This window comes from Theobroma cacao, chromosome 2 (genome assembly GCF_000208745.1).
Source record: "Theobroma cacao cultivar B97-61/B2 chromosome 2, Criollo_cocoa_genome_V2, whole genome shotgun sequence".
NCBI classification, from domain to species: domain Eukaryota; kingdom Viridiplantae; phylum Streptophyta; class Magnoliopsida; order Malvales; family Malvaceae; genus Theobroma; species Theobroma cacao.
Window position 1 is genome coordinate 37,359,020 of NC_030851.1, and position 24,526 is coordinate 37,383,545.

Genomic DNA, 24,526 nt, shown 5'->3' on the forward strand with positions numbered 1-24,526 from the left:
GATAAGTCAAGCACCACTGATTCAATAACTTTTTAAACTTAAATCACGTGATTTTTTAAAATTTAAACTTAAGTTATTAGTAGTGATTGATTTAAATTATTATATAAATTTTAATAATCGTAATCATAATCATATCTTATATGAGATGGGGTATTACATACTCAAACTTTGATTATATTATTAAAGTCGTCTACAAGTTGGTAAGGGTTGATTGATTGATTGATAGTTGTGATGAATATCCCATGTTAGAGGGGCAACTCAATTTTATCATGTGCTTTTGATCTTCAAATTAGTCATTTTTCCAAAATTTTCCAACTTTCCCTTCACATCAACTTTGTCATTTACCAAATTTTCCAAAATTTTGTTCTTCCTTATATTTAAGGTGGCCAGGTCTTAGGTGATTATTATCACATAAACAATAAAAATCATTATCCAGAGAATCTTTTAATTTTTTTTATCTTTAAACTTTTTGATTAATAATTTCTCTTTTTAATTTTTTAAAGTAAATAGTAAATACTTTTAATAACAATTTTTTTTTTTCAACAAATAGAAAGCAGGCTACTTCAATTGCTTGCAACAAGTACATGGCCAAATATGCTCCATTTGAGACTGAGGGTTCATCCCTTCCATGTTCTACGGATCAACAAGATGCTTTCATCTTCTTCAGTAAAAAAAACAAGATGCTTTCATGTGTTGGTGCTGATAGGCTTGAGACTGGAATGAGGGGCGCTTTTAGGAAACCCCGAGGAACATGTGCATGAGTCAAGTCTTGCTTTTTGTGTATTGTAAGGACAGCAAGAGCCATGTTGCAGAAGAGGATTTCAGTGAAATGTGCAGGTGAGCTGGGAGAGGAAGAAGAAGAAAAGAAAAGAAAATAGAAAGCGAGTGTCGGGGAAAAAAATATTTTAACTTTCCTTCTGTTGGAGGAATGGCATTCTCTCACCTCAGTGTGATAGCGTTACAATTGCAAGTGCATTTCCTTTACTTATTTACAAATCAAACATTATAAAATCATTACATATCCATTTAAATTACAGAGAAAGAAGAAGACTTCCACAATACCAAACCCCCTCTTAGTCAAAGCCAAAATCAGTACCCTGAGTGGATGTGCTCCCTTTCCTTAAACACGTTCTAAATGATAATAATGCAAAATAAATGTAAACCCTACTTTTTTTCTCCACTGTAGAAAAAGAAAATGAAGCAAGTCCTTCCCAAAGTCTTCCACACCAAATATAAAATATTATATCAAAACCTCTGCAACAGAGGAATTCGGTGGGCACTGATTGCAATGTTTTTGTAGCTTTCTGCATTATTAATACTTTTATCAAATCAATTGTTGGCATTTGGACTAGAGAGAGGAAGAGATTTAAACCTCTCAAGTGAGTATTAGTTAAGTACTATTTTCGAAAAAGAATTCATTTAAAATAAATAACAACACATTAAAATCTTTAAGATAATATCCAAAAACCTAACTCAGATCCCAACACAAGTAGAAGACAAAATAAACTTCATTTTCACTATTAAAGTCATTGGTGAAGTCTTCCACTAACCCAAAAAGTTTCCAATAAACCAGAAAAAGTAATTTACAAACTCATTGCATCAGCGTACGACTGCTTACGCAACGCAACTACGTTAGTGACCACCCACGATTCATCCTACCACGTTTCAACATGCCACTTTCCTCACTTCTTTTTTCTTTCTGCCTTTTCGTCTTTAATAATTCTTTTAAAGTATAAGATGTAAGCTTAACTTAATAAAGTATCAGACTAAGAACGAGAGAATAAAATTATATAAAATTGAAAATGACCGATTGATAGAGTGTGTAACAACTTATGCTAAACTTAGTGGTGGTTACCTCTGTTTAAGGAGGTGTGATATATGCTAAGGTTGCAATCTCATTTCCTTCCCCTCTTAAAATTCCTTATGTTTAATAAAAACAAGTGTATTCATAATGTTTGTTGCACACATCAAATGCACAAAACTTTGAATAATTGCCAATATATAATTTACTAGAACAAATATTTTCATTGAAAATTATGATGAAACTTTTACATATTATTAATCTATTCATTAAACTCTAATAATTTATTGGTTTTGAGATTTCGGGTTCAATTTATTTAATAATTTTTAATTAAAAAAATTTCAGAGACTTAAATAACTCAATTTGAAATTTACCATTTTTAAAATAAAATAAGCTTTCAAGATATATATATTTTTTATCCTTTTTTAATAACAATGTAAAGGTTGAATAACTTCAATAAATGGGTACCCAAAAGTGCAGTGATTAATTACCCGTCGGGAGTAGCTTCCCAAAAATCCGGACTCTTTGTGTATATAATGTGTGTATGTTTCTCTGGTCTCTAAGTTCTAAGTTAGAGCTAAAGCTCCTCATTCATCAGAATGGATATACAGTCAGAGGCGGCTCTAACTGAAGTAGTTGCTGATTCTGCTTCTACCAATGGTCATCACTGCGACTATCTTCACTACCCCCAAGGCAGCACCGCCATGGTTCAGTCTACTGACAACAAGGTACTTTTTCTTTCTCACCATTGTTATCTCACTTCCTCTCGTGTCCGTTGCACACGTATATGTATAGATTGCTCTTCTTCTTCAACGGATAGATTCTTCTTGCAATGGCTTGTTTCGAAACTTTGAGTTTCTGGGTTATGCGTTCATTATATCTGTTCTCTATCTCTTTCTCTATCAGTTTGGCTTGGAATAACTTTTTTTTTTACTGTATAGTTGGTTTTCATCCCGCATTTTGATCACTCTTATATACTTAACATGGACCAGCAAGTTCAGATATTGCAACCTGATGAGTTTTGAGTGGCTTATAATTCGGACGGTTCCTTTTTTTTTTTTTGATTGGTTCTATCTGTGGTTTTTGAAAATTTAATGGATTGGAAACCAAATATGTAAATTGACATATACTCTTGAAATCAGGACACTTTTAGTTGGAGCAATCTGATACTTGCATACAAGACTCTAGGAGTTGTATTTGGAGGGCTTGTAACATCCCCACTCTATGTATATCCATCAATGACTTTAAATTCTCCAACTGAAGAAGACTACTTGGGAATCTATAGCATCATGTTTTGGACTCTTACTCTCATTGGGGTTGTCAAGTATGCCAGTATAGCTCTTAAGGCAGATGATCAGGGTGAAGGTTTGTAAAATATTTGTCTTGCTAACATTCAAATTTTCGTGATTATGAGCTAGCCAGCATAGTTTATTCTGTATTTAGTTTCTGTCTGGTTTCTTTTCCAAGACCCTTATCTGTTTTAAGCAAGATAAGTTGGATGTTTTCTTTTCACTTGCTGGGTTTAAGTGCTTATGCTTATTAGTTTCTTGGATGTGCTTATGCTTATGGGGCAAGGCCCTGATAGTTGTTGGATTTGCAGTCCTGATTCTGTGTTTCTTTCACAACATAATTTGTTTTGATAATATGATTTGAATTCTAATTCTCATGGTCAAAACATTTTCACTTATTAGTTTCTTCGAGATTTTATCTCAACTTTCCATTAACAGGAGCTTAAATTTTACATTTCTTTTAAGCACTACTGCACATGATTTCCTGACTTGGCCAATGACTGATTGGATGCAGGTGGAACATTTGCCTTGTATTCATTACTTTGTAGAAATATGAATATTGGAATCCTTTCTTCTAAACATTCTTATTTAAACTCCAGTCGCTCACGATCTGTTCTTCATGAGGGGACTAAAGGGAAAAGCAGACTTGGCAAAGTGTTTGAAACAAGTATAGTTGCCAGAAGGTTGCTGCTTTTCATTGCTATGTTAGGCACATGTATGCTAATTGGCGATGGTATTCTTACTCCGGCAATCTCAGGTATGTTTGGTTTTTTGTTGTTGTTTTATTCGTAATTATTTGAGTATTTCCTTTTGACTTTCAAATGTTTTGACAGTGTTATCAGCAATGGATGGATTAAGAGCACCCTTTCCTTCTGTCTCTAAATGTAAGTATTTAAAGCTTTTAATCCCACCCTTGTTAGATGTATGCTGTGATAAGAAGCTATCATCTTAGTATGGTATTCTCTCAATTAGTCTGTTCTTTGTGTTATTAGAGTCTAATATGCCATAAATAACTGTTAAGATTCAAAATGAATAAACAAATAAAAAGAAACAGAAACTGATTATCATATCTGTTTGATTCACTTTTGATACTACCTCCTTTTTATGTTTTTTGGTTTTTTTTTTTTTTGGGGTACGAGAAAAGCTATCATATGGGAAACTTAAACAAGAGCTTTGGAAGTTTTATGAGTATAATGTATATCAGATAACAGCTTCATTGACTATAATCTTATTGCAGGTCATGATTTTAGTAATACGTGAGCATTTATCCTCCTTTAGCTTTACAAGTTGCTTATATGTGAATTGCAGCTTTAGTTGAAGCTCTTTCTGCAGTTGTTCTTTTTGTTCTGTTCCTGCTTCAGAAATTTGGCACCTCTCGAGTGAGTTTTCTGTTTTCACCCATCATGGGCGCATGGACCTTGAGTACTCCACTTGTTGGAATTTATAGCATTATACATCACTACCCCAGCATATTCAAGGCTTTATTGCCACATTATATTATCCGTTTCTTCTGGAGAAATGGAAAAGAAGGCTGGCTGATGCTTAGCGGTACCATCCTCTGCATCACAGGTAATCCTCTATTATTAAGTTTTATGTCATCATTGGTAAACTAAGTTACTTGATTGTTTCTATCTTGGTTTACATGTATGAGATTACCACTTTTGAGTATGACAAACACCAACCACTACCTGCAAATTGTATATTATGGTTATAACCTTGTAGATTTGAAGGAAATTTAGAGAGGGATGAGAAGGAATAAATATTGCTGCAGAAACATTTGTGAGCAACTAGATGTGAATAATGATTTGATGAGCTGGTTTACGGTCATAACAGGTGATAAGTTGCATTCATGATTTCATCCTGGCTCCTTCCTGGAACATGTGAAGGCTTCCATTTGTCCTGTAGGTGACACCAGTTACATCCATTTTAACTTAGTACAAATGGATAGGATGACAAGTGCATATACATGAGTAGCGACTAAAATTTGATGGTAGAAAATGAATTGCATAAGTTACAGAGCTCAGATAAATCCTTCAGTTGATTATAAGTGTGGGAATCACTATGCATCATCAGCTGCTTTTGTTTTTGACTGCAAATTTGATGGATCAGGAAGCAGACATTAATTTGCATAATTTAAGATTTTGTTTCCCTGTCAAACATAAAACTGATTTCCATAGCCTTTTATCTGGCTAAAAATATTATGTAGGTTCTGAAGCATTGTTTGCAGACCTGGGTCATTTTAACAGAAGTTCCATTCAGGTAATTACATATAACTTGTACCACCTCTTAGGCTTCCTTCTCTGTGCCTAAAATGGCCTCCTCACTCCTTTCTTACAGATAGCTTTCTTGTTTACAATATATCCATCACTGGTTCTGACATATGCCGGAGAAACAGCATATCTGATCAAGAATCCCAACGATCATAAGGATGCATTTTACAAGTCTATACCAAAAATAGTTTACTGGCCAATCTTTATCATAGCCACATCGGCTGCAACTGTGGCAAGCCAGTCACTTATATCAGCCACCTTTTCTGTCATCAAGCAATCTGTTGTACTGGGTTACTTTCCTCGGGTCAAGGTGGTACACACATCATCCAACAAAGAGGGAGAAGTCTACTCTCCAGAAGTCAATTACATCCTTATGGTTTTCTGTGTTGGAGTTATACTTATATTTGGAGATGGACAAGATATCGGCAATGCTTTTGGTATGGTAAAAAGAACCCCTCACCATTTTGCTTTTGATTGCATTTAACGGCTACTTTTAATTGCTTAAAATTTTAACAAATCTCTTGCTGTTGCTGGTTAATTAAACAATTTTCTGGTACTGAATAACATCTCATCTCACCAGTACCGTATCATGTTGAAGAATAGTGGCTAATGGCTAATTAAACTGAAGCTTTGTAGTTGTTTTCACCAGCAATGGTGTTTCTAGTGTCATCTTGATATTATTATTATTCTTTGATTTCAAATATTTAACTATGAAGAATCATACAAATTTAGAAAATCTTTCTTTCAGGTGTGGTTGTTAGTCTAGTCATGCTCATCACTACCATATTGCTGACATTAGTCATGATCATTATATGGAGAACGCCACCATGGCTGGTTGCTATGTACTTCTTCATTTTTTTTACAATGGAAGGCGTCTATGTCAGTGCGGTTTTGACCAAAATTCCTGAAGGTGGGTGGATTCCATTTGCCATATCTTTTATTCTTGCCTTCATTATGTTTGGTTGGTACTATGGAAGACAGAGGAAGATAGAGTACGAACTCACTCACAGGATTGACATGGAAAGACTTGGAGTGCTACTATCAGACCCAAGCGTGCGAAGGGTTCCAGGATTGTGCTTTTTTTACACGAATATACAAAATGGATTGACACCCATCCTCGGACATTATGTGAAAAACATGAGCTCTCTTCACAAGGTCACTATTTTTACAACCCTTAGATATATACTGGTTCCTAAGGTTGCTCCACAAGAGAGGATTGTGGTAAAACAGTTAAGCCCTAAAGGAGTTTATGCGTGTGTGATTCAGTATGGCTATGCTGATTCCCTAAATCTTGAAGGAGATGACTTTGTTAGTCAAGTTACTGATAGCTTGCGAGTTCACATAGAAAACTGCTCTTCTTGTTTAGATTCTGATCCTTCACAGGTTCAAGAGGAGATCTCAGAATTGAGAGAGGCAAAAATGGCTGGCGTAATTCATATTCGAGGGAAGGCAAGGTTTCACATAGGCAAGAACAGCAGCTTGTTTGACAGATATACGCTTGCCTTGTATGAAGTGTTGCACAATAATTGTAGGTCTGCACTGCCTGCTCTTGGCGTGCCGCTATCACAGCGTCTTGAGGTTGGGATGTTTTATGAGGCTTGAAGAATTGATTGTAACAGCGACATCAAATAGGAAAAAATTACTGCATAAGTTAAAGAAGCTTTGAACAAGCCATACCAGATCATGGTTTGATCATTTCCTAATTTACACAGGTTATTTCATGCTAGTAATTATACTGTAGTTACAAGAATCTTACAGGAAGTTGAAGAAACCAGCTCCTTTTATTCATGAATGTTCATGGCATGGCAGCATTTTGCTTTCCAAGACTAAAAGGAATAGGCCATTGTTGTCATAAACTTTGTACTTCTAGTTAAAACAGCACAGGGAAGTTAGAACATCACTGCAATTTCATTCATTTACCTATAAAGTATGAAACTTACATATCGAAAAGTTTAGTCCACTTACTGGTTTATACTGACCTTTGTTTCAAACTACCCACTGTATTCAAAACTAGTGACTATGAAAGAAATCACCTTCCTTTTTACGACTCAGAAGTTTTCTCAAAAAGTAGATGACAGCAAACACAGCTATTTCTTCTAATTCACCTATGCTCTGAAAAATAACAATTGAACAATGTTTGGTTCAAAATGCACTATTTCCATACTCCAGTTAGCTTCGATCTTAATTCCAGGGGCCTGGAAAGAGGTCATTCCGTAAGACAAACCCCCACCCCTTCCCTTACCCCACCTCTCTTTCAGAAATTGAAAAGAAACAAGAGTTCATTGACTACTAAAATTCAATGGAGGAACAAAGTGGTGAGACAATTTGAATCAAGCTTTCATTCATAAGAAAACTAAAGATACTAGCTTGAGTCAGATGGCATATATCTTATTATATAACTCATAAAGACACTCAACAGGATCTATAATGATACAACAGTACAGAAAGAAATCACAACCATGATTATTGGGACATAGAAAAACCTTCAAGAAGCCTGGTGGAAAGATAGGCTGCTAGGTGAATCAATCCTTACCAGGATTTCTTCATCAGCGCCAGATTCATCACTAGAATCATCATCTACATGACCCTCTTTTGTGTGTGAATCCTTCACTTGTGGTGGGGGAATCTGTCCTGTAAACTTTCTTGCTTCAAGGTTCTTCCTTAGAGTTGCAGCCCCTTCTGATCTGACAGAGACAAGCGGATGGCCAGGATATGAAGGAACTCTTGGATATGACAGGCTGTGTGCTGGCTTAAATAGATTCATCCTTGATAAACTTCGGCTGCGCCGTCGCACATCAACCTTGTCAGTGAAACAACAAAAAGGCAGTTAGATAAAAAATCAAGGCCTATGTTAGGACTATTTTCAAGAAATGAAAGGTATGAAGAATTTCTGACACCTCCCCAAACCAAATATAAAAAGAAAGAGGTGGAGTAAAAGAAATAAAAAGATTAAAAAAAAAACAAAAAACACACAAGAAAGAGCACAAATGGATATTTTCAGCAACTAAAGTATCACTCAATGGCAGTCACTTAGCGTCAACTGAACGGACTCCATGATACTATAAACATAACCGATAAAATAAGACAGAGGAAATTGACTTCTGCCTGCTGGTATACAATTCAATTTAAAGATAAGGGTGTATGTTGACTTAGGAGCAATCAATTCATCCACTTGACATACCATGCTGCCAAAGATGCTTAGCTGCATTGCTCTAGCAGACAATCTGTTTGCTTGTTGATCAGTTGCTCCATGATTTTGCACATGTTGTTTTGCATTGTAGAAATGTTCTGGCCAACTCATAAGACCTCCATGTTCTCTGCTTAAAGTTCTATGGGAATGATTGAATGAGGATGAACTTCTCTGCAGAACAGTATCAGCTTCATGCGTTGCAATATCAAAAATGATTACTCTAGCTCTTGTCTCAGCTTGATAAATTATGCTCCCTTTTGTCTCAAATTGATTCCAGGATTGCTGATGAGAAAAACTGGCTGTTGTGTCACCTGGTTTCATTAAACATCACTAGTCATACTTGATATTCTTCACCGCAAAAGGAGTATAGAATACTTAAATTTATGAAACGGCAATTAAGTTCCATTTGGCCCTATTAATTTCACAGCGGGGGTTATTAGTTGTGAATCTAATTACAATTTCCATCACTAAATCTAGTAAATGTAAAAGGTGAATTAGATGATTCAACTTAGGCCATAATTTTAAGCACAAGTCAACAGCATACTTCCATTTCTCCAGAATCAAATCTCTGTGCAGTTCATTATTTTATCAAAGAACTCAAAATGGATCTCTTAAATTTTAGAATCTGTTGTTTCCATAGCTCATTATACCAGTTTCTAATATTTTATTACAAGTTTGTTATTAATTCATCAACTGTTTTCAAAAAAGGCTGCCAAATTAACCTCAAAAAATGATAATTAATATTCTTCACAATCCTAAATATGCTCTATGGAACAACGGAGCAAAAGCCTTTGAGAACTAACTATAACTAAAGTTGGTAGGCACTAATCTTTTAAACTTCCAATGATCAGCAAAAATATTCTCTAACAATCATCCAATAACATTTTCAGCATCTTTTATATAACAATTGATTATGAGAATTAACACTTACCTAAAAATACATCAATACAAAGTGAGAGATGTCTTTCAAATTGTGACCAATACCAAATCTGTTTCTGTTTAACAAAAACTTATCCTAGTTTTATGATTTTTTGCATAGATCTTGATTGGAATTATCATGAAGTAAAGATAAACCAGTGAAATGTGTCAGCAACGGCAAGGGTCAGGCATTTAAAATATTATATTACACTTCTTCTATTGAACCTTTAACAAGTCGTTGAAGTTTCCTAGAAAAAACCAATGTTGCCATCCTCCTTTTCCCCCTTTTTAATGTGGATCATAGGTAAAGAGTAAGAAGTAAAAACTAGAATAACTGGTCTAGTGACGGTAAATGCAAGAATATGGAGACTCAGGGATTAGCTAGATAGACAAGAATATTCCTACAAGACTTAACTGAAGTATCAGTTCAAAAGTTCATGAGTGATAACAGAATTCCCAGACAAATTCTAGATAACAAAATGTTTCTTAAAGAGTTCCAAGAAGATGAATTTAGGTGCTCTTCCTGGACAACATTTGGGTTTCAAATTTTTTATAGGCATGAGTTTTATTTCTATAGGGAGTGTCTACTTGGCTATAGAACAGGTTGGTCTCATGGCTTACCGCTTGCTTGGAAACCAAGTAGGAATGTGGGATGAGGTTTCATTGCAAATGAGTGAAGTAGAATGGAGGAGTGCTACAGGGGAGAATTGGAACACGCCCTGAAGTGCAGAATGCTCTGGTAGGTGGAAAAGGTGGGAAGTAAAATCAGTAGGATGATAGGAAGAATGCTCTGGTAGGTGGAAAAGGTGGGAAGTAAAATCAGTAGGATGATAGGAAGCGTGAAGTAGAAACTTGGAAGCAAGAGGCAGAGGAGAGGAATGTATAGGCCAAGGGGTGTAGTTAATGTCTCCAAGAGGAAGATGCCAGCTCAATTTTATCACCAAAGTGGGTTGAAGCATTATAAAGCTGATAGGGTCCATAAGTCATTTCAGGCCATAGCAAATACTAATAATCATGACTAGGAAGGAAGAGGACAGAAAGGAAAAAAAAAAAAAGAAAAGGATTGAAAGGAAAAGGATTGAAGTTACCTGATGTATCTGCATTTCGGAAACTTTGAATTCCATGTGAAGGCCAAAGAACTGCAGGTGATGTGATGAGTTCATCTTGAACATTGAAAGGTTTTATGAATCCTTCTAACAAGAAGCCAATGGATTGGTGAGGAACTTCTATCGTTTCCCCTCTAATATATATTGTCATCATTGACCTTTCTGCTATAAGAGCTCTCAAATCTTGCAGTCCCATTTTCTCAAATATTTGAGGAACCAAGTGTTTGGCAAGGACAATAGCACTTTCCTGGGAGGGGGAAGGAAAAGTACAGAGAACAGAGATTGGATTAAACCAACTACAGAAGACAGAGTTGAAGTTACAAATGACACTAATACATGAAGAAAATCTGGCATCTGGCTACCTCAGAAGAGCAAGTAGCTTGGAGAAAAAGAACTCATGTTGCCAACCCAACTAGTTTAGTTTAAGGCTTACTTGAATAGTTGAGTCAAGCAGTAATAAGTTAGGATACATATAAGGTCCCAAAGACTTTGTACCCTGACAACTTCACAGTTTTAGGCTATAATTACCAGAGTTAAATAGCCAAATTATTGGCAATAATTTTACCTGCCACAAAAAATCTTCCACTGCACAATCTGACCTTAGCAATGAAAGTATTCTGTCACTTTCAATGAAAAAACAGAGAACCACAGAATCTGTGATCATGTCACACATGTATGGCTTTCCAATTAATACTTCATACAAGCCCAACGTACTCCCATGAGTAAAGGTAGGATGCAGTGAGTGCTTGTTCCTTCTGGTTTTACTGGTCCACTGCCAAATGACCAATTCAAACTCAAGACACATTTCCAAGAAAAAAAACTAAGTTGCATTTAAGAAGAACTAATCTCAAGCTCTGACTTGCATGTGTAAATTTGAGGCACCTTGACAACTCCATTTGATATAAGCCAAATACCCTTTGGTTTGGAGCCCTCTTTGTAAAGTGTCACACCACGTGTTTTCATTGTTTCTTTCGTAGAAGCTTCTAGTGGTTTGCGGGCAGTAGAAGGAAGGGCCCCTAATAAAGGATGGACACTTATCAGATCAGTTATTTTTGGAATCTTCACTAAGGGAGGATTCCTTAAAAGCTTCTTCAAGTCAGTCTGCGGAATGCAAAGGAAAAAATAATATCGCGTTATTAGTGTAATCACAATATCCAGGGAACAAACCAGCTTAATCATGCAATTTGACAAAGATCACCAAAAGCTACCTGGACAGCATCATGAAGATGAAGCATCTCTTTTTCCTCCAGTAACCCAACCTTCTCAAGGTTTTGTATATAATCAATCAAGTGGTTTAGTACCGAGTATGTCACTTGTCTTGTTTTAACAACACGCAAAATCTGAACATGTTTTCAGTGCAGCTTAATATGGCTATAGTAGAGACTACACAATAATATAGTCCTCCCACTAATCTCAAAATTCTCTTATTAAGAAAAACACTACGGAGATTGAGACAAGAAATGGAATGGGTAAATGCAATTGGACATGGTTGACAAACCTGAGGGAAAGTTATATGGACATCTTCCAAGAACTTTCTTGCCTCTTCGCCTTCAGCCTCACTTTCATTAATTACAACAGAAGCAATAAGACTGTCACCTAGACAGAGAAGTTAATGTATAAGAATTAAATACATTGTTTTAAGAAATTGAGTTACTCTACTGATCAAATTGAGAATATAGAAATGAAGCTGATTTGGAGAAAGATATTCTTTCATAGATATAGGTTTTTTTTCATGAACTGCTGCTTGCTTAAAACATAACACCTGTATCCCACCCTCCAAATGCCCAGCTTTCTCATAGCAATGAAAAGTATCCAAATCTAGGAAACATAAAAAACGAGAGCAAGAAAAAACAATTCAAAAACAGCAGTTGAAAGTAAAAGAACTGTGCCCCAATAGCAGACCTGTTTCGCTCTTCAAAGACACGAACAGGTGCAAGCGCATGCAAGCACACACACACAAAGAAATAGGAAATGCATTTTTACTCTCCATGCATTGAACCCCAAGGTAGTAATTTCCTTCTCACAATAATACCCAATTCAGAAACACATAGTAGCAGGGCAGGTGACCTTAAAGAGACGAGTTCTTTTTCCATATGTCCCATTTGATTATCAGAATGACCGGATAGTACAAGTAAACTGTCTTTCTTTCTATCTTTGTATAAGTTCACTGAGAAAATGTGTTCCTCATCGCTAGATCCATTGATTTTTCATGGCCATTTCCCAAAGGAGGAAAAGGCAAGGCAAGCAAATCCTCATATTCCTTGAAAAACCAAACATTCACAAAAAGATTTTTTTCCTTTCGGCTTTCACTTTATTTCTCAAACATGAAATGTTTAATGAGCTGATCATTTCAGTGCAAAAAGTTTACATAGAGAAATAACTGGAGTAGGGTTGGTTAATGAAGGCTGCTAGAAAAACTAAAATATTACTTTCACCCATTGTAGTTTCCTTCCTCTGATTTTAAGTGTATTTCGATGGAAATGATTTCATGGTCCATTTTTTTCATATCTTACCCTCATTTTTTGTCTTTCTTTCAACGAAACAGAGAGCTAAAGTTTACATCATAAATTTTGTTTCACAATTCGGCTCTGTCAAGAAGCATGTCTCACACTGTATTATATTATGCAGTCATGCTCTGTGCTTTCTCACCACCTGGTCCTTTCTCAGCACCCTGATAGGAGATCCATCTTGAATCAAAGCTTTCACCAGTTCCATTCATTAGCTTTGCTCTTCATTCCTTTTGTGCAAGTGCATATTCATTTTTAGAGATGGATCGCTATTTCCCTTACTTATTGCTAACTCATGCTGCCATAGATTCAGAAATCATTTTAATGGTATTGTCTCATTCTCTGAAGTCATGGATTTTTCATAAGGTCAGAAATAGAAACCTTAAATTTTAACATACTGGATGCAAAATATTTAGATAGCAGATATCCATGTTAAATGGTTAAGGACAGGTTTTGGGCTAAAAATTTGGGTTTCAGAATCAGAGTCAAGCACACTAAATAGTTACCATAATTTTCTCAAGCAACTTTAGAGGCATGCCAAAAATAAGAATTTATTGAACTGAAAACAGAACTTTTGTTTGTTGGATAACCAGAGAAACATACTGGAAAATGCACTATCTCCTTATTAAGGAATCCTGATGATTGAGAGCATGTTGATTCACAATGAAAATCCTTTTGAACCTAATACTTAAGTATAATAATTTTTCATGCATCTATCCACTCTCTGTAGTCAGACAAAGTCACCAGAGTATAAGTGCTTAACAAAACCCCCATAATATGTAGTGTTTTTGAAGGAAAGTCAAAGTTGGGAAATTCCCCAAACTTAAATCTGTAACATCCTGTTACAGAACCTTACATGAGACAACTTCAGATATCACATAAATTCCCTACATTAAGATTCCAAAAACTGAACATGTAATGAATTATAAAAGAATGACAACCCTTCTAACTTTTGAATGCACCCGGTCAAATTGTAAGGACTTATACATTAAGGCTTTGCAAGGAAGTGATTTACAAAGAAAAGAAGAAAAATGTCCATTAACATCCTCAGCAAGAGATAAAAGCCACTCAAATCAGGTAGTGAAAATGCTTGTGATGTTTATATGTTGCATGCAATATGTCCTAAAGTTTGCCATAGTTTCTCAGCTAAAAAATAAAAATAATTTGAAGTTGGAAGTCTATATTTTTGAAAGTAATGCATAAGAGCACAGAGTTGAAAATTCAAGTAAACTAAATAGAGGAAAAGAACTTTGTGAGAACATTGAGAAGAAAGCCAATAGGCTATACCAAAGGAAGATTATTACCTATAAAGTCATGAAGTTGCCGCCGTGCAATTCTATGAGCTCGAAGAAATGCAGCACAAACACAGCATGCCGATTCCAGCCTTTCCACAGTGAAATATGTAACTAATTTTTGTGGGAACATGCTTGTCTGGATAAACTTGTAATAATTTGGGAAATGAACATTAGATTTTAAGCCCTTCCAATCACATAAAGGTTCATCAGATGCAGCATCAATAGCTTCATCTACAGATTGCATCAAAAGATTTGCAGTACTCTGTGTGATTCTCCCTTCATCAAGCATCCCCCAGTAAGCTGACTGAACACCTGTTTGAAGAATTTTCAGCCCTAAAATTAGCTAGGAGAGTCACTTCTAAAGAGAGTAAATAGCATTCTCCCGCACAACTATTAAGCAACAATTTGACTTAAATCACATTTTAATATTCAAGAGCATGCTAGCAGCGTTTGCCATTCCAGGACAAAGTTAAATGCAATAAAAGGAGTAGCCAGTTACACCATAATTCTCAAAATAGAGTGATCAGAGAGATCCTCGGAGAAGACGCTGTGTGATCCCAGAATTTTATAAATAAAAAAGTAATTTTAGCAGGGAGTTAAGGAATAAAACTGATTGGTGAAATACATCATAAGTGAAAGCACCATTTGATACTTAGAAAACAAAGTCTTTGTACTTGCTACATTAGAACCATTACGCCAATCCATGACATCTCATCCGCAAAGAATCTATAAAAGCCTGTGTCATAAAGAGAGATGAAGATCACAGAGGAAGCTGGCAGGATTTAGGTTCTTGCTCTTTACATAGAAATCCAGCTCCCAGAGGATCAATGCATCAATGATTAAAATTGAGCAGAAATACAGGAAGCACTCTTGCACTGACAATCATTACGTGAATAATAAAAAATTGAGTAGCAAGAGGAAAAACAAGTGAGCTATTTACCATTTAAAAGCCGTATTCTGATATCCTTCAGATTTGTAGGGTCCAATGCAATATGAGGATGCACATGGTCCCCCTCCAAATTGTTTAAGCTTGCAATGTATCTCTTTACTGTAGGCCAATCAGCAGGTCCAAGTTCCTCATCATCTCCGAGGTCTTCAAAAGCCTCTAATGCCTTGTTCAACATTTCATACTTTGTGTAGTCCAATATACGCTTCTGTCATCAGTAGAAGCAAATTTAAATGCAAAATAGAAAAAGGATACTACAACCAAAGTGATGGAAAAGACAAAAAATCATCAAACACTGTTCTTCGTCTGGAACACACCCAAAAAAAGAAAAAGAAAGAAAATTCAACCTCCAATCAGAAATGCAACTAATAAATTAAGAATAAGCACCCATAATATATGTCAAGTATATAAGACACTTACATGTAGACCGCCCAAACTCAGCCCAAAAGTCTAACATGATATTAATGAGTGAATTTTATGCAAGTAAACACTATACTTTTGAATTCAGAAATTGCTGGATGCACCATTTAGGAAAAGAGCACGTTTTCCAGTTAATTTCTTTTAGCAATGATATAGGATTTTAATAATCGTTATAATTGACTACATCTCATCTAAAATTATCAAAAGATTTATCAGTTCCATTAAATAACGTTATCACCTTTGTATACCATGAGAATTCCCAACAAAGAATTTCAGCATAATATATTTTAAATGGTATTATCCCAAATCAGTTTTGAGTTTGATGTGGCCAAATGTTCAAGTTGGGCTGCTCTAACTACTGCCAATTATTTTTACATTACATGCTTCACATGGTATCAGAGGCCTAGTTTGTTTTCGTTGTTGCTTGTTGCCCCTCATTTGTTTGTCCACATGCTAGGCCTGTTTGTTTAGCTTGTTAGTATTGGGCCTACAAGTGAGTGAGATTGTTAAATAGTATTATCCCAAATCAGATAAGAATTGAGTTTGCAATAGTCATATATTCAGGTTGAACCCTCCATCCATTGCAAATTAATTTTGGGTTGGATGCTCAACAAAACAATTCTAAAAAAGATTTAGATATTCATCCAACCACTAGCCTAGAGTGCAAGATTTTCTGCCAAAAGTAGTATGTAATAAGCTCAAAACACTATCCATCAAAATCATTCAATATTAGAATATTTTAAATATAGAGCAACTAGCACACTATGTGGGGTGGAGGGACTTAAAATATTCAGGGAAGTATTGAGCAATTACCTTGGCTGCTGATAGTTTATCCATATCAAGAAAATGTAAAATGAACTGTGTAGTTGATCCATTGACAAAAAGTGTCAAGAATACAATTCCACCAGTGAAGAAAACAAACTGCAGTAAATTAAAAATATCAATGTGATTTTCCAGTTATACACCCCATGCCACTTCCAAGTATTACAATATGATCAGGATGCAAGTTGCAAAAACTTACCAGGCTTCCTGTTTCAGAACTGAGATTCAGTGAACGGTCACTGGCACGCTAAAAACAATCAAGAATTTAACAAATTAAAATTAAAATACTAACAACATATAAAAAATACTTCTACCTTAACATGATATAGCAGTCATAGCAATGCATGTAGATGATAGTGCATTTTGTTTGCTTTATACAGTAAATATTAACCTGCTTGAGAAGAATGTGCTACAAAGCTCACCTTTGGCCAGTTATATTCTTAGGAAGAAATGCTATGCTACATGAACATTGTAAAGAAACCAAAGTTTCAATACTAGATGGCATGTTGGTCCATAACAAAGTTACAATCAAATATTGTAAACGAAATGTGCAATTTATTGCCACAAAAAATTATACATTCAATACCAATTGTAAGCATGTATAATCAGCCATCAAGAAGTTTAATTCATTTAAAATTGTTATTTAGGAAGAGAAAACTCAGCATATTTCATTCATAATACATCATCTATATATACAGCCTAAACATCTCTAAAATAGGAGAAGAATAACGAAAATAAAGAAAATAAAATCCCTATTATTATGATGATTCCCAATCCCTATAATTATGGTAATTTCTAATTCCTATAATTATGTTAATTAATAAAAGAATATTTACACATTTCCTATTCTAGAACACACCCCCTCAAGCTGGAGCATAGATGTTAATCATGCCCAGCTTGCTACGAATATAATCAACTCGAGGTCCATTCAACGCTTTTGTGAAGATATCTCCTAGTTGGTTTTCAGTTTTAACATATCCTGTAGAAATGAACTTCTGCTGAATCTTTTCACGAACAAAATGACAATCAATTTTAATATGCTTAGTTCGTTCATGAAACACGGGGATTGGAGGCAATATGGAGAGCAGCTTGATTATCACACCACAGCTTTGCCGGCAGATAAGACTTAAGACCAACTTCACTTAATAGCTGATACATCCATACTACCTCACAGTATGGGATTTTAATGATTCCTGGTGATTTCTACTTCACTTAATTCTCTCATTCCCAATCCCTATTATTATGGTGATTTCTAATTCCTATAATTACGTTAATTAATAAAAGAATATTTACACATTTCCTATTCTATAACAAAAATATAAATATATAAACATATAAGTAAACTTGTACAACCTAATCTATGCAAACTTGCCTTAACTGATAGAGAAAGTGATAATGCAACAGCCCCTCGCAGCCCTGACCATATTAGAATGGCAGCTTCCTTTAAATCCAAACCATATCCAAAATATCGTAAAAATGGATATAATGCTCCAACAACAATGCAACGTGATATTTGCACAAAGATGTACAGAAGAATTAGATAGCCCCATGAATATCCTGAAGCAAAAACAGAGTAATGATGTTCTTTAACAGAAAAAGTGGTTTAATGGAAAGAAATAAAGAGCTTAGAACCATGAGAGTTGTGAAACTTTGTTACTTCAAGAGTGAAAATATTAAAACAAAAAACCTTGAAAAGAATGGACAAGCAATTTAAAGAGAAGATGATAAGGAGCACAGAACTGTAAGTGGTGTAAAACTTTCTTTTCTCCAATAGTTAAAATATGACTAACTAGAGAAAATACTTAAAAAGTTAGTAACCTGAAAACTTTTCCAAATACAAATATTTTATTAAAAGTGCATGAAAACAGTAATATCACTCCTTAATTTCCATATGAAGATGTATATAAAGCAGCATTTATCGAGTAACAAATATCCAAAATTTTTAATAGAATAATTTAATTTGGACATTACAAAAGACGTTCAAGGCAGGTGCAATTTTTAGCAGGAGCACACGTCCTTAAATGTCAACTTTATAGAGCTTAGTGTGCTTTCATTTTTTTTTTTTTTGGCTCAGCTTAGTAGGCTTTCTTTTATAGGATAATATAGGAGTGATTTAGAATCATAGTTTCTTTAAACTAATAAATAAGATCCCTAAGTTTATGATTTTTTGGCTGAAAGTTAGATCTCTAAGTTGATGCATGTTTCTTCACTTCCTTAGTTTTCTATATATATTTTAGCAGGCTCTTTTTTTTTTAATCAATTGTTCTAGTATGCTTATTGCTATGAAAAGGTACTGATATTAAGTCTAATATCCAATTTATAAACTTGTTTTGTCCCACATGGTGATTTTTCCTCTTTTACATCTGTTAGTATTGGACCGCTATAATCATGTCTATACTAAAATCAATTAGCAATCAGTGGATGTACTGAAATGGCCATGGACAATGCGCATTTTGTACCGTCCCCCGCCTCTCTTTCTCTCTCTCTCTCTCTCTGTTAGACATTTATACGCCTATTTCTTAATGCAGAAGGGTGAGAGAAACATGAAAAAGCCTTTCACACCCCCAATTAAGGCAGCAATTCATTATCGATTTCAAATTTGAAAGAAAGGAAAATAATTTTTTTCTAAATTTGACAAATCAAAAGTGAGCAATACCATGGTTCTCAAACATCTTATCATTGCCAAGAACACCTTCAGCTATAACAACTCCACTGCAAAAGCAAGAGAACAAACAATATCATAGTTAATGTAAGATATTTTTTATCACTCAAAATGTTATAGTTCATTGAAGGAAACAAACTAATCAAGAAATCTTTTTCCCCCTTTTGAAAGCAGATAGGGGGAAAAATAAAATAAGTGCCTTGACTCCCATGTGTCTCTAATTTTGCTGCTAGTCTGATTTTAGTTTACAACTCTATTAGTTATTTCAATTGCTTTCATGATGTCAGATTTTAGACAAAAGATATATGTATTGGCCAACAAAAAAAATATATATATATGAAACGACAATGAGATGCCAAATTGCAAATTTCTATATGATTAAAGTACAATAAAGAACTCCTTTAAGTCTCCTTCTAGTAGATTTAGAAGATTCAATCAGTTTAACTACTCTCCAACATAAAAAGTTAAGCTTTGTAATAGGGGGAAGCTAAATGTCTTTTACATAAGTAAAATATTTATTTCCTTCAGCAGAGCAAAGACTTCTTTTTCCAATTAAAAAACTTGAGTATTAACAACAATTGAGATCTCCTCTTAAGATAAAACCCCCATTCTATATTTGAACAAACTTCACGAATTTCGGTTTAAGAGCAAAGGATGTAAGGGAACACCTTAACCACTTCTTCAAAGGCATCGCAATCCAGGAACTAGTCTGTATCATTCCTTCTTCATCTTATTGATGAGCAAAACTGACGGCTTATACTTTTTGAAACATCTTCATACAGTTTTATAAAGGTATTTTAGATGTCTTCACTCTGTTGAAAACGATCATTTAGAAAAGCTTATACTATTTCTCTCTGAAGAACACAAGCTCTTTGAAACCATTTACAATTGTTAGATGTGAGATCCATCTTCTTGGATGTGATGATTAGGACCTTTAGGCATGATGCCTCAATATTATTTCTGATATCTTTTATCTAGTCTCACCGATGGGATTTATTCTAACCTTTGTAGTACTTGACCAGCTATACTCAATTCTAAGCTTCAAAGCAACTGCATAGTAAATCAGAACTGTAAAAGATTCTTAATTAGAACTTCAACTGTTGAGTATTAAGAACCTGCATTATTTTGCTACAAATAATTGATTCAAAAATGAAACAAAGAAATAATATCGGTACCAGCTAAGAAATACAAGAAGCACATCCACACTCTACTTCGGAAAGGGCAAAATTCTAAAAAGTCCTCTTTCATACTCTTTGCATATATAAATATATATATATATGTGTATATGTATATATATATATATATATATATATATATATCTATGAGTCAGAAATGAGTTAAATCACAAGATAAGGATTTTAAATGCTACAGTAAGGTCTTACCTCAGGATGAAAATTAATGTATTTGCAATATAAGCAACCATTTCCCTGAAGAAGGAAAAAAGGGAAAACGAGAATAATGAATATAAGGTAAAAGGTCCAAGAAGGTTATTCCAGAAAACATATTACATATATCTCAAAAAATCAAAGATGCATATAATTCCACTAAGACATCCCATATTACTAGTGATCAAAGTAGACACTGCACAGCATAATGTAAATGGCTTTTCTTCCTTCTTTTGTCAACAAAATAATTCAGACATATTAAAAAAAACTGCATACTCCACTTTCACCTTTGAAATCATTAATCAGACAGAAAATTACACTAAACTAGAAAGACACAAGGCATACCAAAAGTGATGCAAGCTCTGCTGACCATCACCCTTAAAGGCTGTCTTTGCAACAGCAGCATAAAACCTGTCCATAAATCAAGGTCACAAGAGATTTCTTTTTCTGAATTAGTAAAGGAATCATATAGAGCTGTTCTACTTACATTCCTAAAGTCATCACTGCCAAAACACCAGAAACATCAACACCTTCTTGAGCCTATCGCATAAAATGCATATTAATATCTTGTCCATAAAGCTCTTTCAGCATATGCTACATGCCATTACATTCGACAACTAGCATAAGAAAGATGCATCTTACTCATGAAAAATATAAGAAAATAAACTGATGGAAAAAAATCGTTGATAACAAGATTAAGCTTGGCGACAAATAGATAGTCTCCAAACTCAAATATACAAAATCATGATGCTAGATTTAGTTTGTTAATGGTTGAAACTTTAGCATGTGATAACTGAGTAAAAGATGAAAGGCTTATTCCCATAGAATTCCCTAGAAGATGAACACAAAAAAAGGAAAAAAAGTTTCTGAACCAAAGATTTTTTTTTTCTTATTTTACTTTTAATGGTTAATTTAGAGGATGGGGATTTAAACTTGGACCTTCTCAATGTGGGAGAGTCATGGCTACAAATTGAGTCATGCCCTCACTAAAACTTAAGATTTGATTGTTTCTCATGACTTTTTTAACCTGATATTGTTCTCTATTATGTAAGTTGTTTCTTGCTTATATAAAAATATAAGATTGGAAGCTCAGTTGCTTAAGTAATTGCATTGAGAGCAAAATATAAAATAAATTAAAAGAACCCTCAAGAATATTATGGGATTCTTGTCTGTCACAAGCAGAGCAAAAAAGGAAAAAGTGAACAGATCAACAGAAACAAAAATACTTCAAGAGAATGGAGAGAGATAATAAGGGGAAAAAAAGGAAAAAAGGAAGCCAAACAAGTATTGAGACTCAAGATTTAGCTCTTCAATCTTGGCTGTCATTTGAAGCTCTTAATTAAGAAACCTTGAGTTATCATTAAGATTTTACAAAAGATTGCAATAATGGAATCTTGCCAATGTGTATGGGTATGTGATTGAAATGCTAATGAAAAGGAATAATAAAATTGGTGTCCAAAAGTTTCGAAAGAAACATACAGTGAAGTAAGCAATGTAGCTCACAGCAAGTGTCAACGCAATCTCTATCACAGTATCATTGAAAATAAATCCAAGCCACAATACAGATGCTATCCCAAAAGCAATACCGATGCCTACACTGAACCAAGAAGAGGGTCTTAAAACCAGAAAAACATCCATCACAGTTGTTCAAGGAAAATGAATGATACTTACGCTCCAAGTGAGACTTTGGCCAGAAATTCAATAACGGCCTGCCAATTAAAGCTCTGCCCCATGACCATTTTATAGAATAACTGATAGACCACAATTGCTGTCCTGGACACACAAATCAACCACAATTATAGAATAGCAAATATGTGAAAGACATCATGAAACAAAATGAAATATTTGATACATTTAGCAACATGTTGGCTTCACATATCTGATATATCAAATAATATGCAGAGTATTTTATACAGCATAATATCAAAAGTTCAAAGAATAAATTTCTAAATAAATACCCATCATTCATCAAGGATTCTCCTTCAATTATAGTGTTCAGTTTCTTGCTTGCACCAAGCTCCTTCAACAAAGCCACAACAGCCACAGGATCAGTAGCACTCAGAAGTCCTCCAAGCAACAGTGATGTCGTCCAATTCCACTCATATGGAAAAATGAGCTGCAGGGTAAATATAGCTAAAGTAATTACAGAATAAGAAACCATCTTTCCCAGCAAATAAGGTGGAATACCTTCAGAGCAGATCCAAGGCAAAAGGTTGAAATAAGAACTCCTGGACCAGCAAGTAGAAGCATTTGTGCCATACATCTCTGTTAACATAGAAGCCACAGTTTCCGCAAAGTCCAATAAGGTTTTAAGTCATAACCTAATGACTACCATATTGTTACACACATACACCAGCGGAGGTAAAAGGAAAAATTTTGGCAATCTTTTCCTTTTATTGAGAAAAGAACACTCAAAGGGGCGAATCCAAGTATACAGAACAAAAAAAAAAGCCTTTGAAATTAGCTACTAGCCTAAAACCATAAGTAGATCCCAAGAATCTGAAACATTCCATATACACATGCGAAGGGGGAAGAAAACTAAAGAAAGAAAGTAAATAAAGACTAACACTTTGATGGGATTGGGGGGATGAAGGTAAGTGCAAACAAGTAGAGGGTTAGTAAAACCTTCTCCGTCTCCTTCCTCCTTCACTTCACTCTCACCATTCCCTCTCCTTTCCTCTTCCTCCAAGTCCAAATCATAGAAAAAGGGTGATGAATGAAGCAAGAAAGTCAACAATCAAAAATTAGAGAAAAAATGCTTTGATTCGGACAAAACTGCCTAGAGGAGAGAAGAATGAGAATTCACAATTCACATTCTTCCTTTCAGAGGATATCAATAAGCTAAGATTTTAACATTTTTACATAAGGCGCCTTTAAGCTGAGCTTGATTAGAAGGTACTGAGCATCTGACTAAAACCAATCAGCTATAGTTTGAGGGACTCAACCTGAAGACAAGGTCACTACAAATCCCAAACTGCATCTATATTGGATAACACCACTTAATGCTCCCCTGCACATGCAGGCATGATACTAGCAAACAAGAGAAATGAACCTATAATTATTAGGTGGAGGACTGCACAGTATAGTTGGAGTCTGTTTGTCTGTTTGTGTATGCACTACACCAGTCAGACAAAAAAGAGGAAGAGAGGATTTTGAATGCAAGAACTCAAACGACTGGTCATTTAAGAGGCAAGCTTTTTTTCTTTTGTTTTTTTGGTTCCCCTGTGAATATGAGTAGTCTGGTGCACAGATGAGCCAAAGTAGCAAATACAGACCTTTATCTGGTGCACTTCCATAGAAAATGCACTCTCAAAAAGTAAGGCGGGAAGAAAAACAGCCAATAGAAGGTCAGGATCAATACTGTTCCCTGCAAATTAGTAGTAACACCCTTAGTTTTATAGCTAATTCTTGATAAACTAGAGGTACCTTTCAGATAATAATATCCCAAGGGCTTAAATTTGTCAGAGGAAGAGGATAAAAACAAGTTGGAACTTACAAAGACGAATGCCATCACCAATTTTTCCTAATTTATGGCTTGTACCATATTCTGCACATAAGGCACCACATTTAGAATGAGTAAATAACTTCTATGGGGAACAAAAAAAGAATGAAGGAAAAAAAAAACAAAGCATTTACACATATTTAGAAGTTATGAAATTCAGATTGTTTCATGTGAGATTCACAACAAGGATAAGCCATAATTTCTGGAATCTTCAAAGCATGTGCCAAGTTAGTTTTTCAAAAGTAAATATGAAAATTATAATTCCAGTCAAGGAAAACATTTTTTATGGCTGTGCTATCCTGGTTGACAACTGAGATCAATATTCACTTATAACTGTAAACTCACTTCCACTTAAAATATGTTCAGAATTGAATTAATATATTATATATATATATATAATATAGTTATTATAT

The 24,526-nt window shown here is 34.7% G+C and overlaps 2 protein-coding genes across 4 annotated transcripts in view; one reads left to right on the forward strand and one right to left on the reverse strand.

Annotated features, from left to right (window-relative positions):
- LOC18609963 (probable potassium transporter 17) lies at positions 2,313-7,258 on the forward strand. 3 transcript variants are annotated; one of them, XM_007045342.2, is made up of 8 exons: positions 2,313-2,529; positions 2,944-3,166; positions 3,605-3,847; positions 3,924-3,974; positions 4,399-4,659; positions 5,297-5,349; positions 5,428-5,797; positions 6,109-7,258. In XM_007045342.2, exons 1-8 carry the CDS (start codon positions 2,401-2,403, stop codon positions 6,960-6,962), a joined length of 2,184 nt encoding a protein of 727 aa, XP_007045404.2. In that variant the 5' UTR covers positions 2,313-2,400; the 3' UTR covers positions 6,963-7,258. The 3 variants fall into 3 exon arrangements, with proteins under 3 accessions (XP_007045404.2, XP_017970985.1, XP_017970984.1); XM_018115495.1 differs by having other exon boundaries at positions 2,487-2,529; positions 2,743-3,166; XM_018115496.1 differs by lacking the exon at positions 2,944-3,166 and having other exon boundaries at positions 2,315-2,529; positions 3,690-3,847.
- LOC18609964 (sodium/hydrogen exchanger 8) overlaps positions 7,674-24,526 on the reverse strand; it is a 29,562-nt gene continuing 12,709 nt past the window's right edge. The window contains exons 3-24 of the mRNA XM_018115005.1: positions 24,108-24,198; positions 23,887-23,978; positions 22,799-22,876; positions 22,570-22,727; positions 22,283-22,384; positions 22,091-22,208; positions 21,099-21,151; positions 20,957-21,022; positions 20,609-20,653; positions 19,221-19,276; positions 17,937-18,121; positions 16,764-16,811; positions 16,556-16,663; positions 15,317-15,530; positions 14,386-14,688; positions 12,073-12,170; positions 11,783-11,914; positions 11,457-11,675; positions 11,140-11,346; positions 10,557-10,821; positions 8,542-8,861; positions 7,674-8,160 (exon numbers count right to left, since the gene is read on the reverse strand). Coding sequence (XP_017970494.1) covers positions 7,846-8,160; positions 8,542-8,861; positions 10,557-10,821; positions 11,140-11,346; positions 11,457-11,675; positions 11,783-11,914; positions 12,073-12,170; positions 14,386-14,688; positions 15,317-15,530; positions 16,556-16,663; positions 16,764-16,811; positions 17,937-18,121; positions 19,221-19,276; positions 20,609-20,653; positions 20,957-21,022; positions 21,099-21,151; positions 22,091-22,208; positions 22,283-22,384; positions 22,570-22,727; positions 22,799-22,876; positions 23,887-23,978; positions 24,108-24,198 — 3,273 coding nt within the window. The 3' untranslated portion in view covers positions 7,674-7,845. The remainder of the gene's footprint in view (positions 8,161-8,541; positions 8,862-10,556; positions 10,822-11,139; positions 11,347-11,456; positions 11,676-11,782; positions 11,915-12,072; positions 12,171-14,385; positions 14,689-15,316; positions 15,531-16,555; positions 16,664-16,763; positions 16,812-17,936; positions 18,122-19,220; positions 19,277-20,608; positions 20,654-20,956; positions 21,023-21,098; positions 21,152-22,090; positions 22,209-22,282; positions 22,385-22,569; positions 22,728-22,798; positions 22,877-23,886; positions 23,979-24,107; positions 24,199-24,526) is intronic.

Excerpts from the sequence above, each read along its gene's own strand:
- LOC18609963 (XM_007045342.2), top strand. The coding sequence starts at position 2,401 with ATGGATATACAGTCAGAGGCGGCTCTAACTGAAGTAGTTGCTGATTCT. Across the intron at positions 2,530-2,943 it reads TTCAGTCTACTGACAACAAG|GACACTTTTAGTTGGAGCAA; the intron begins GTACTTTTTCTT and ends TCTTGAAATCAG. Across the intron at positions 4,660-5,296 it reads TACCATCCTCTGCATCACAG|GTTCTGAAGCATTGTTTGCA; the intron begins GTAATCCTCTAT and ends AATATTATGTAG.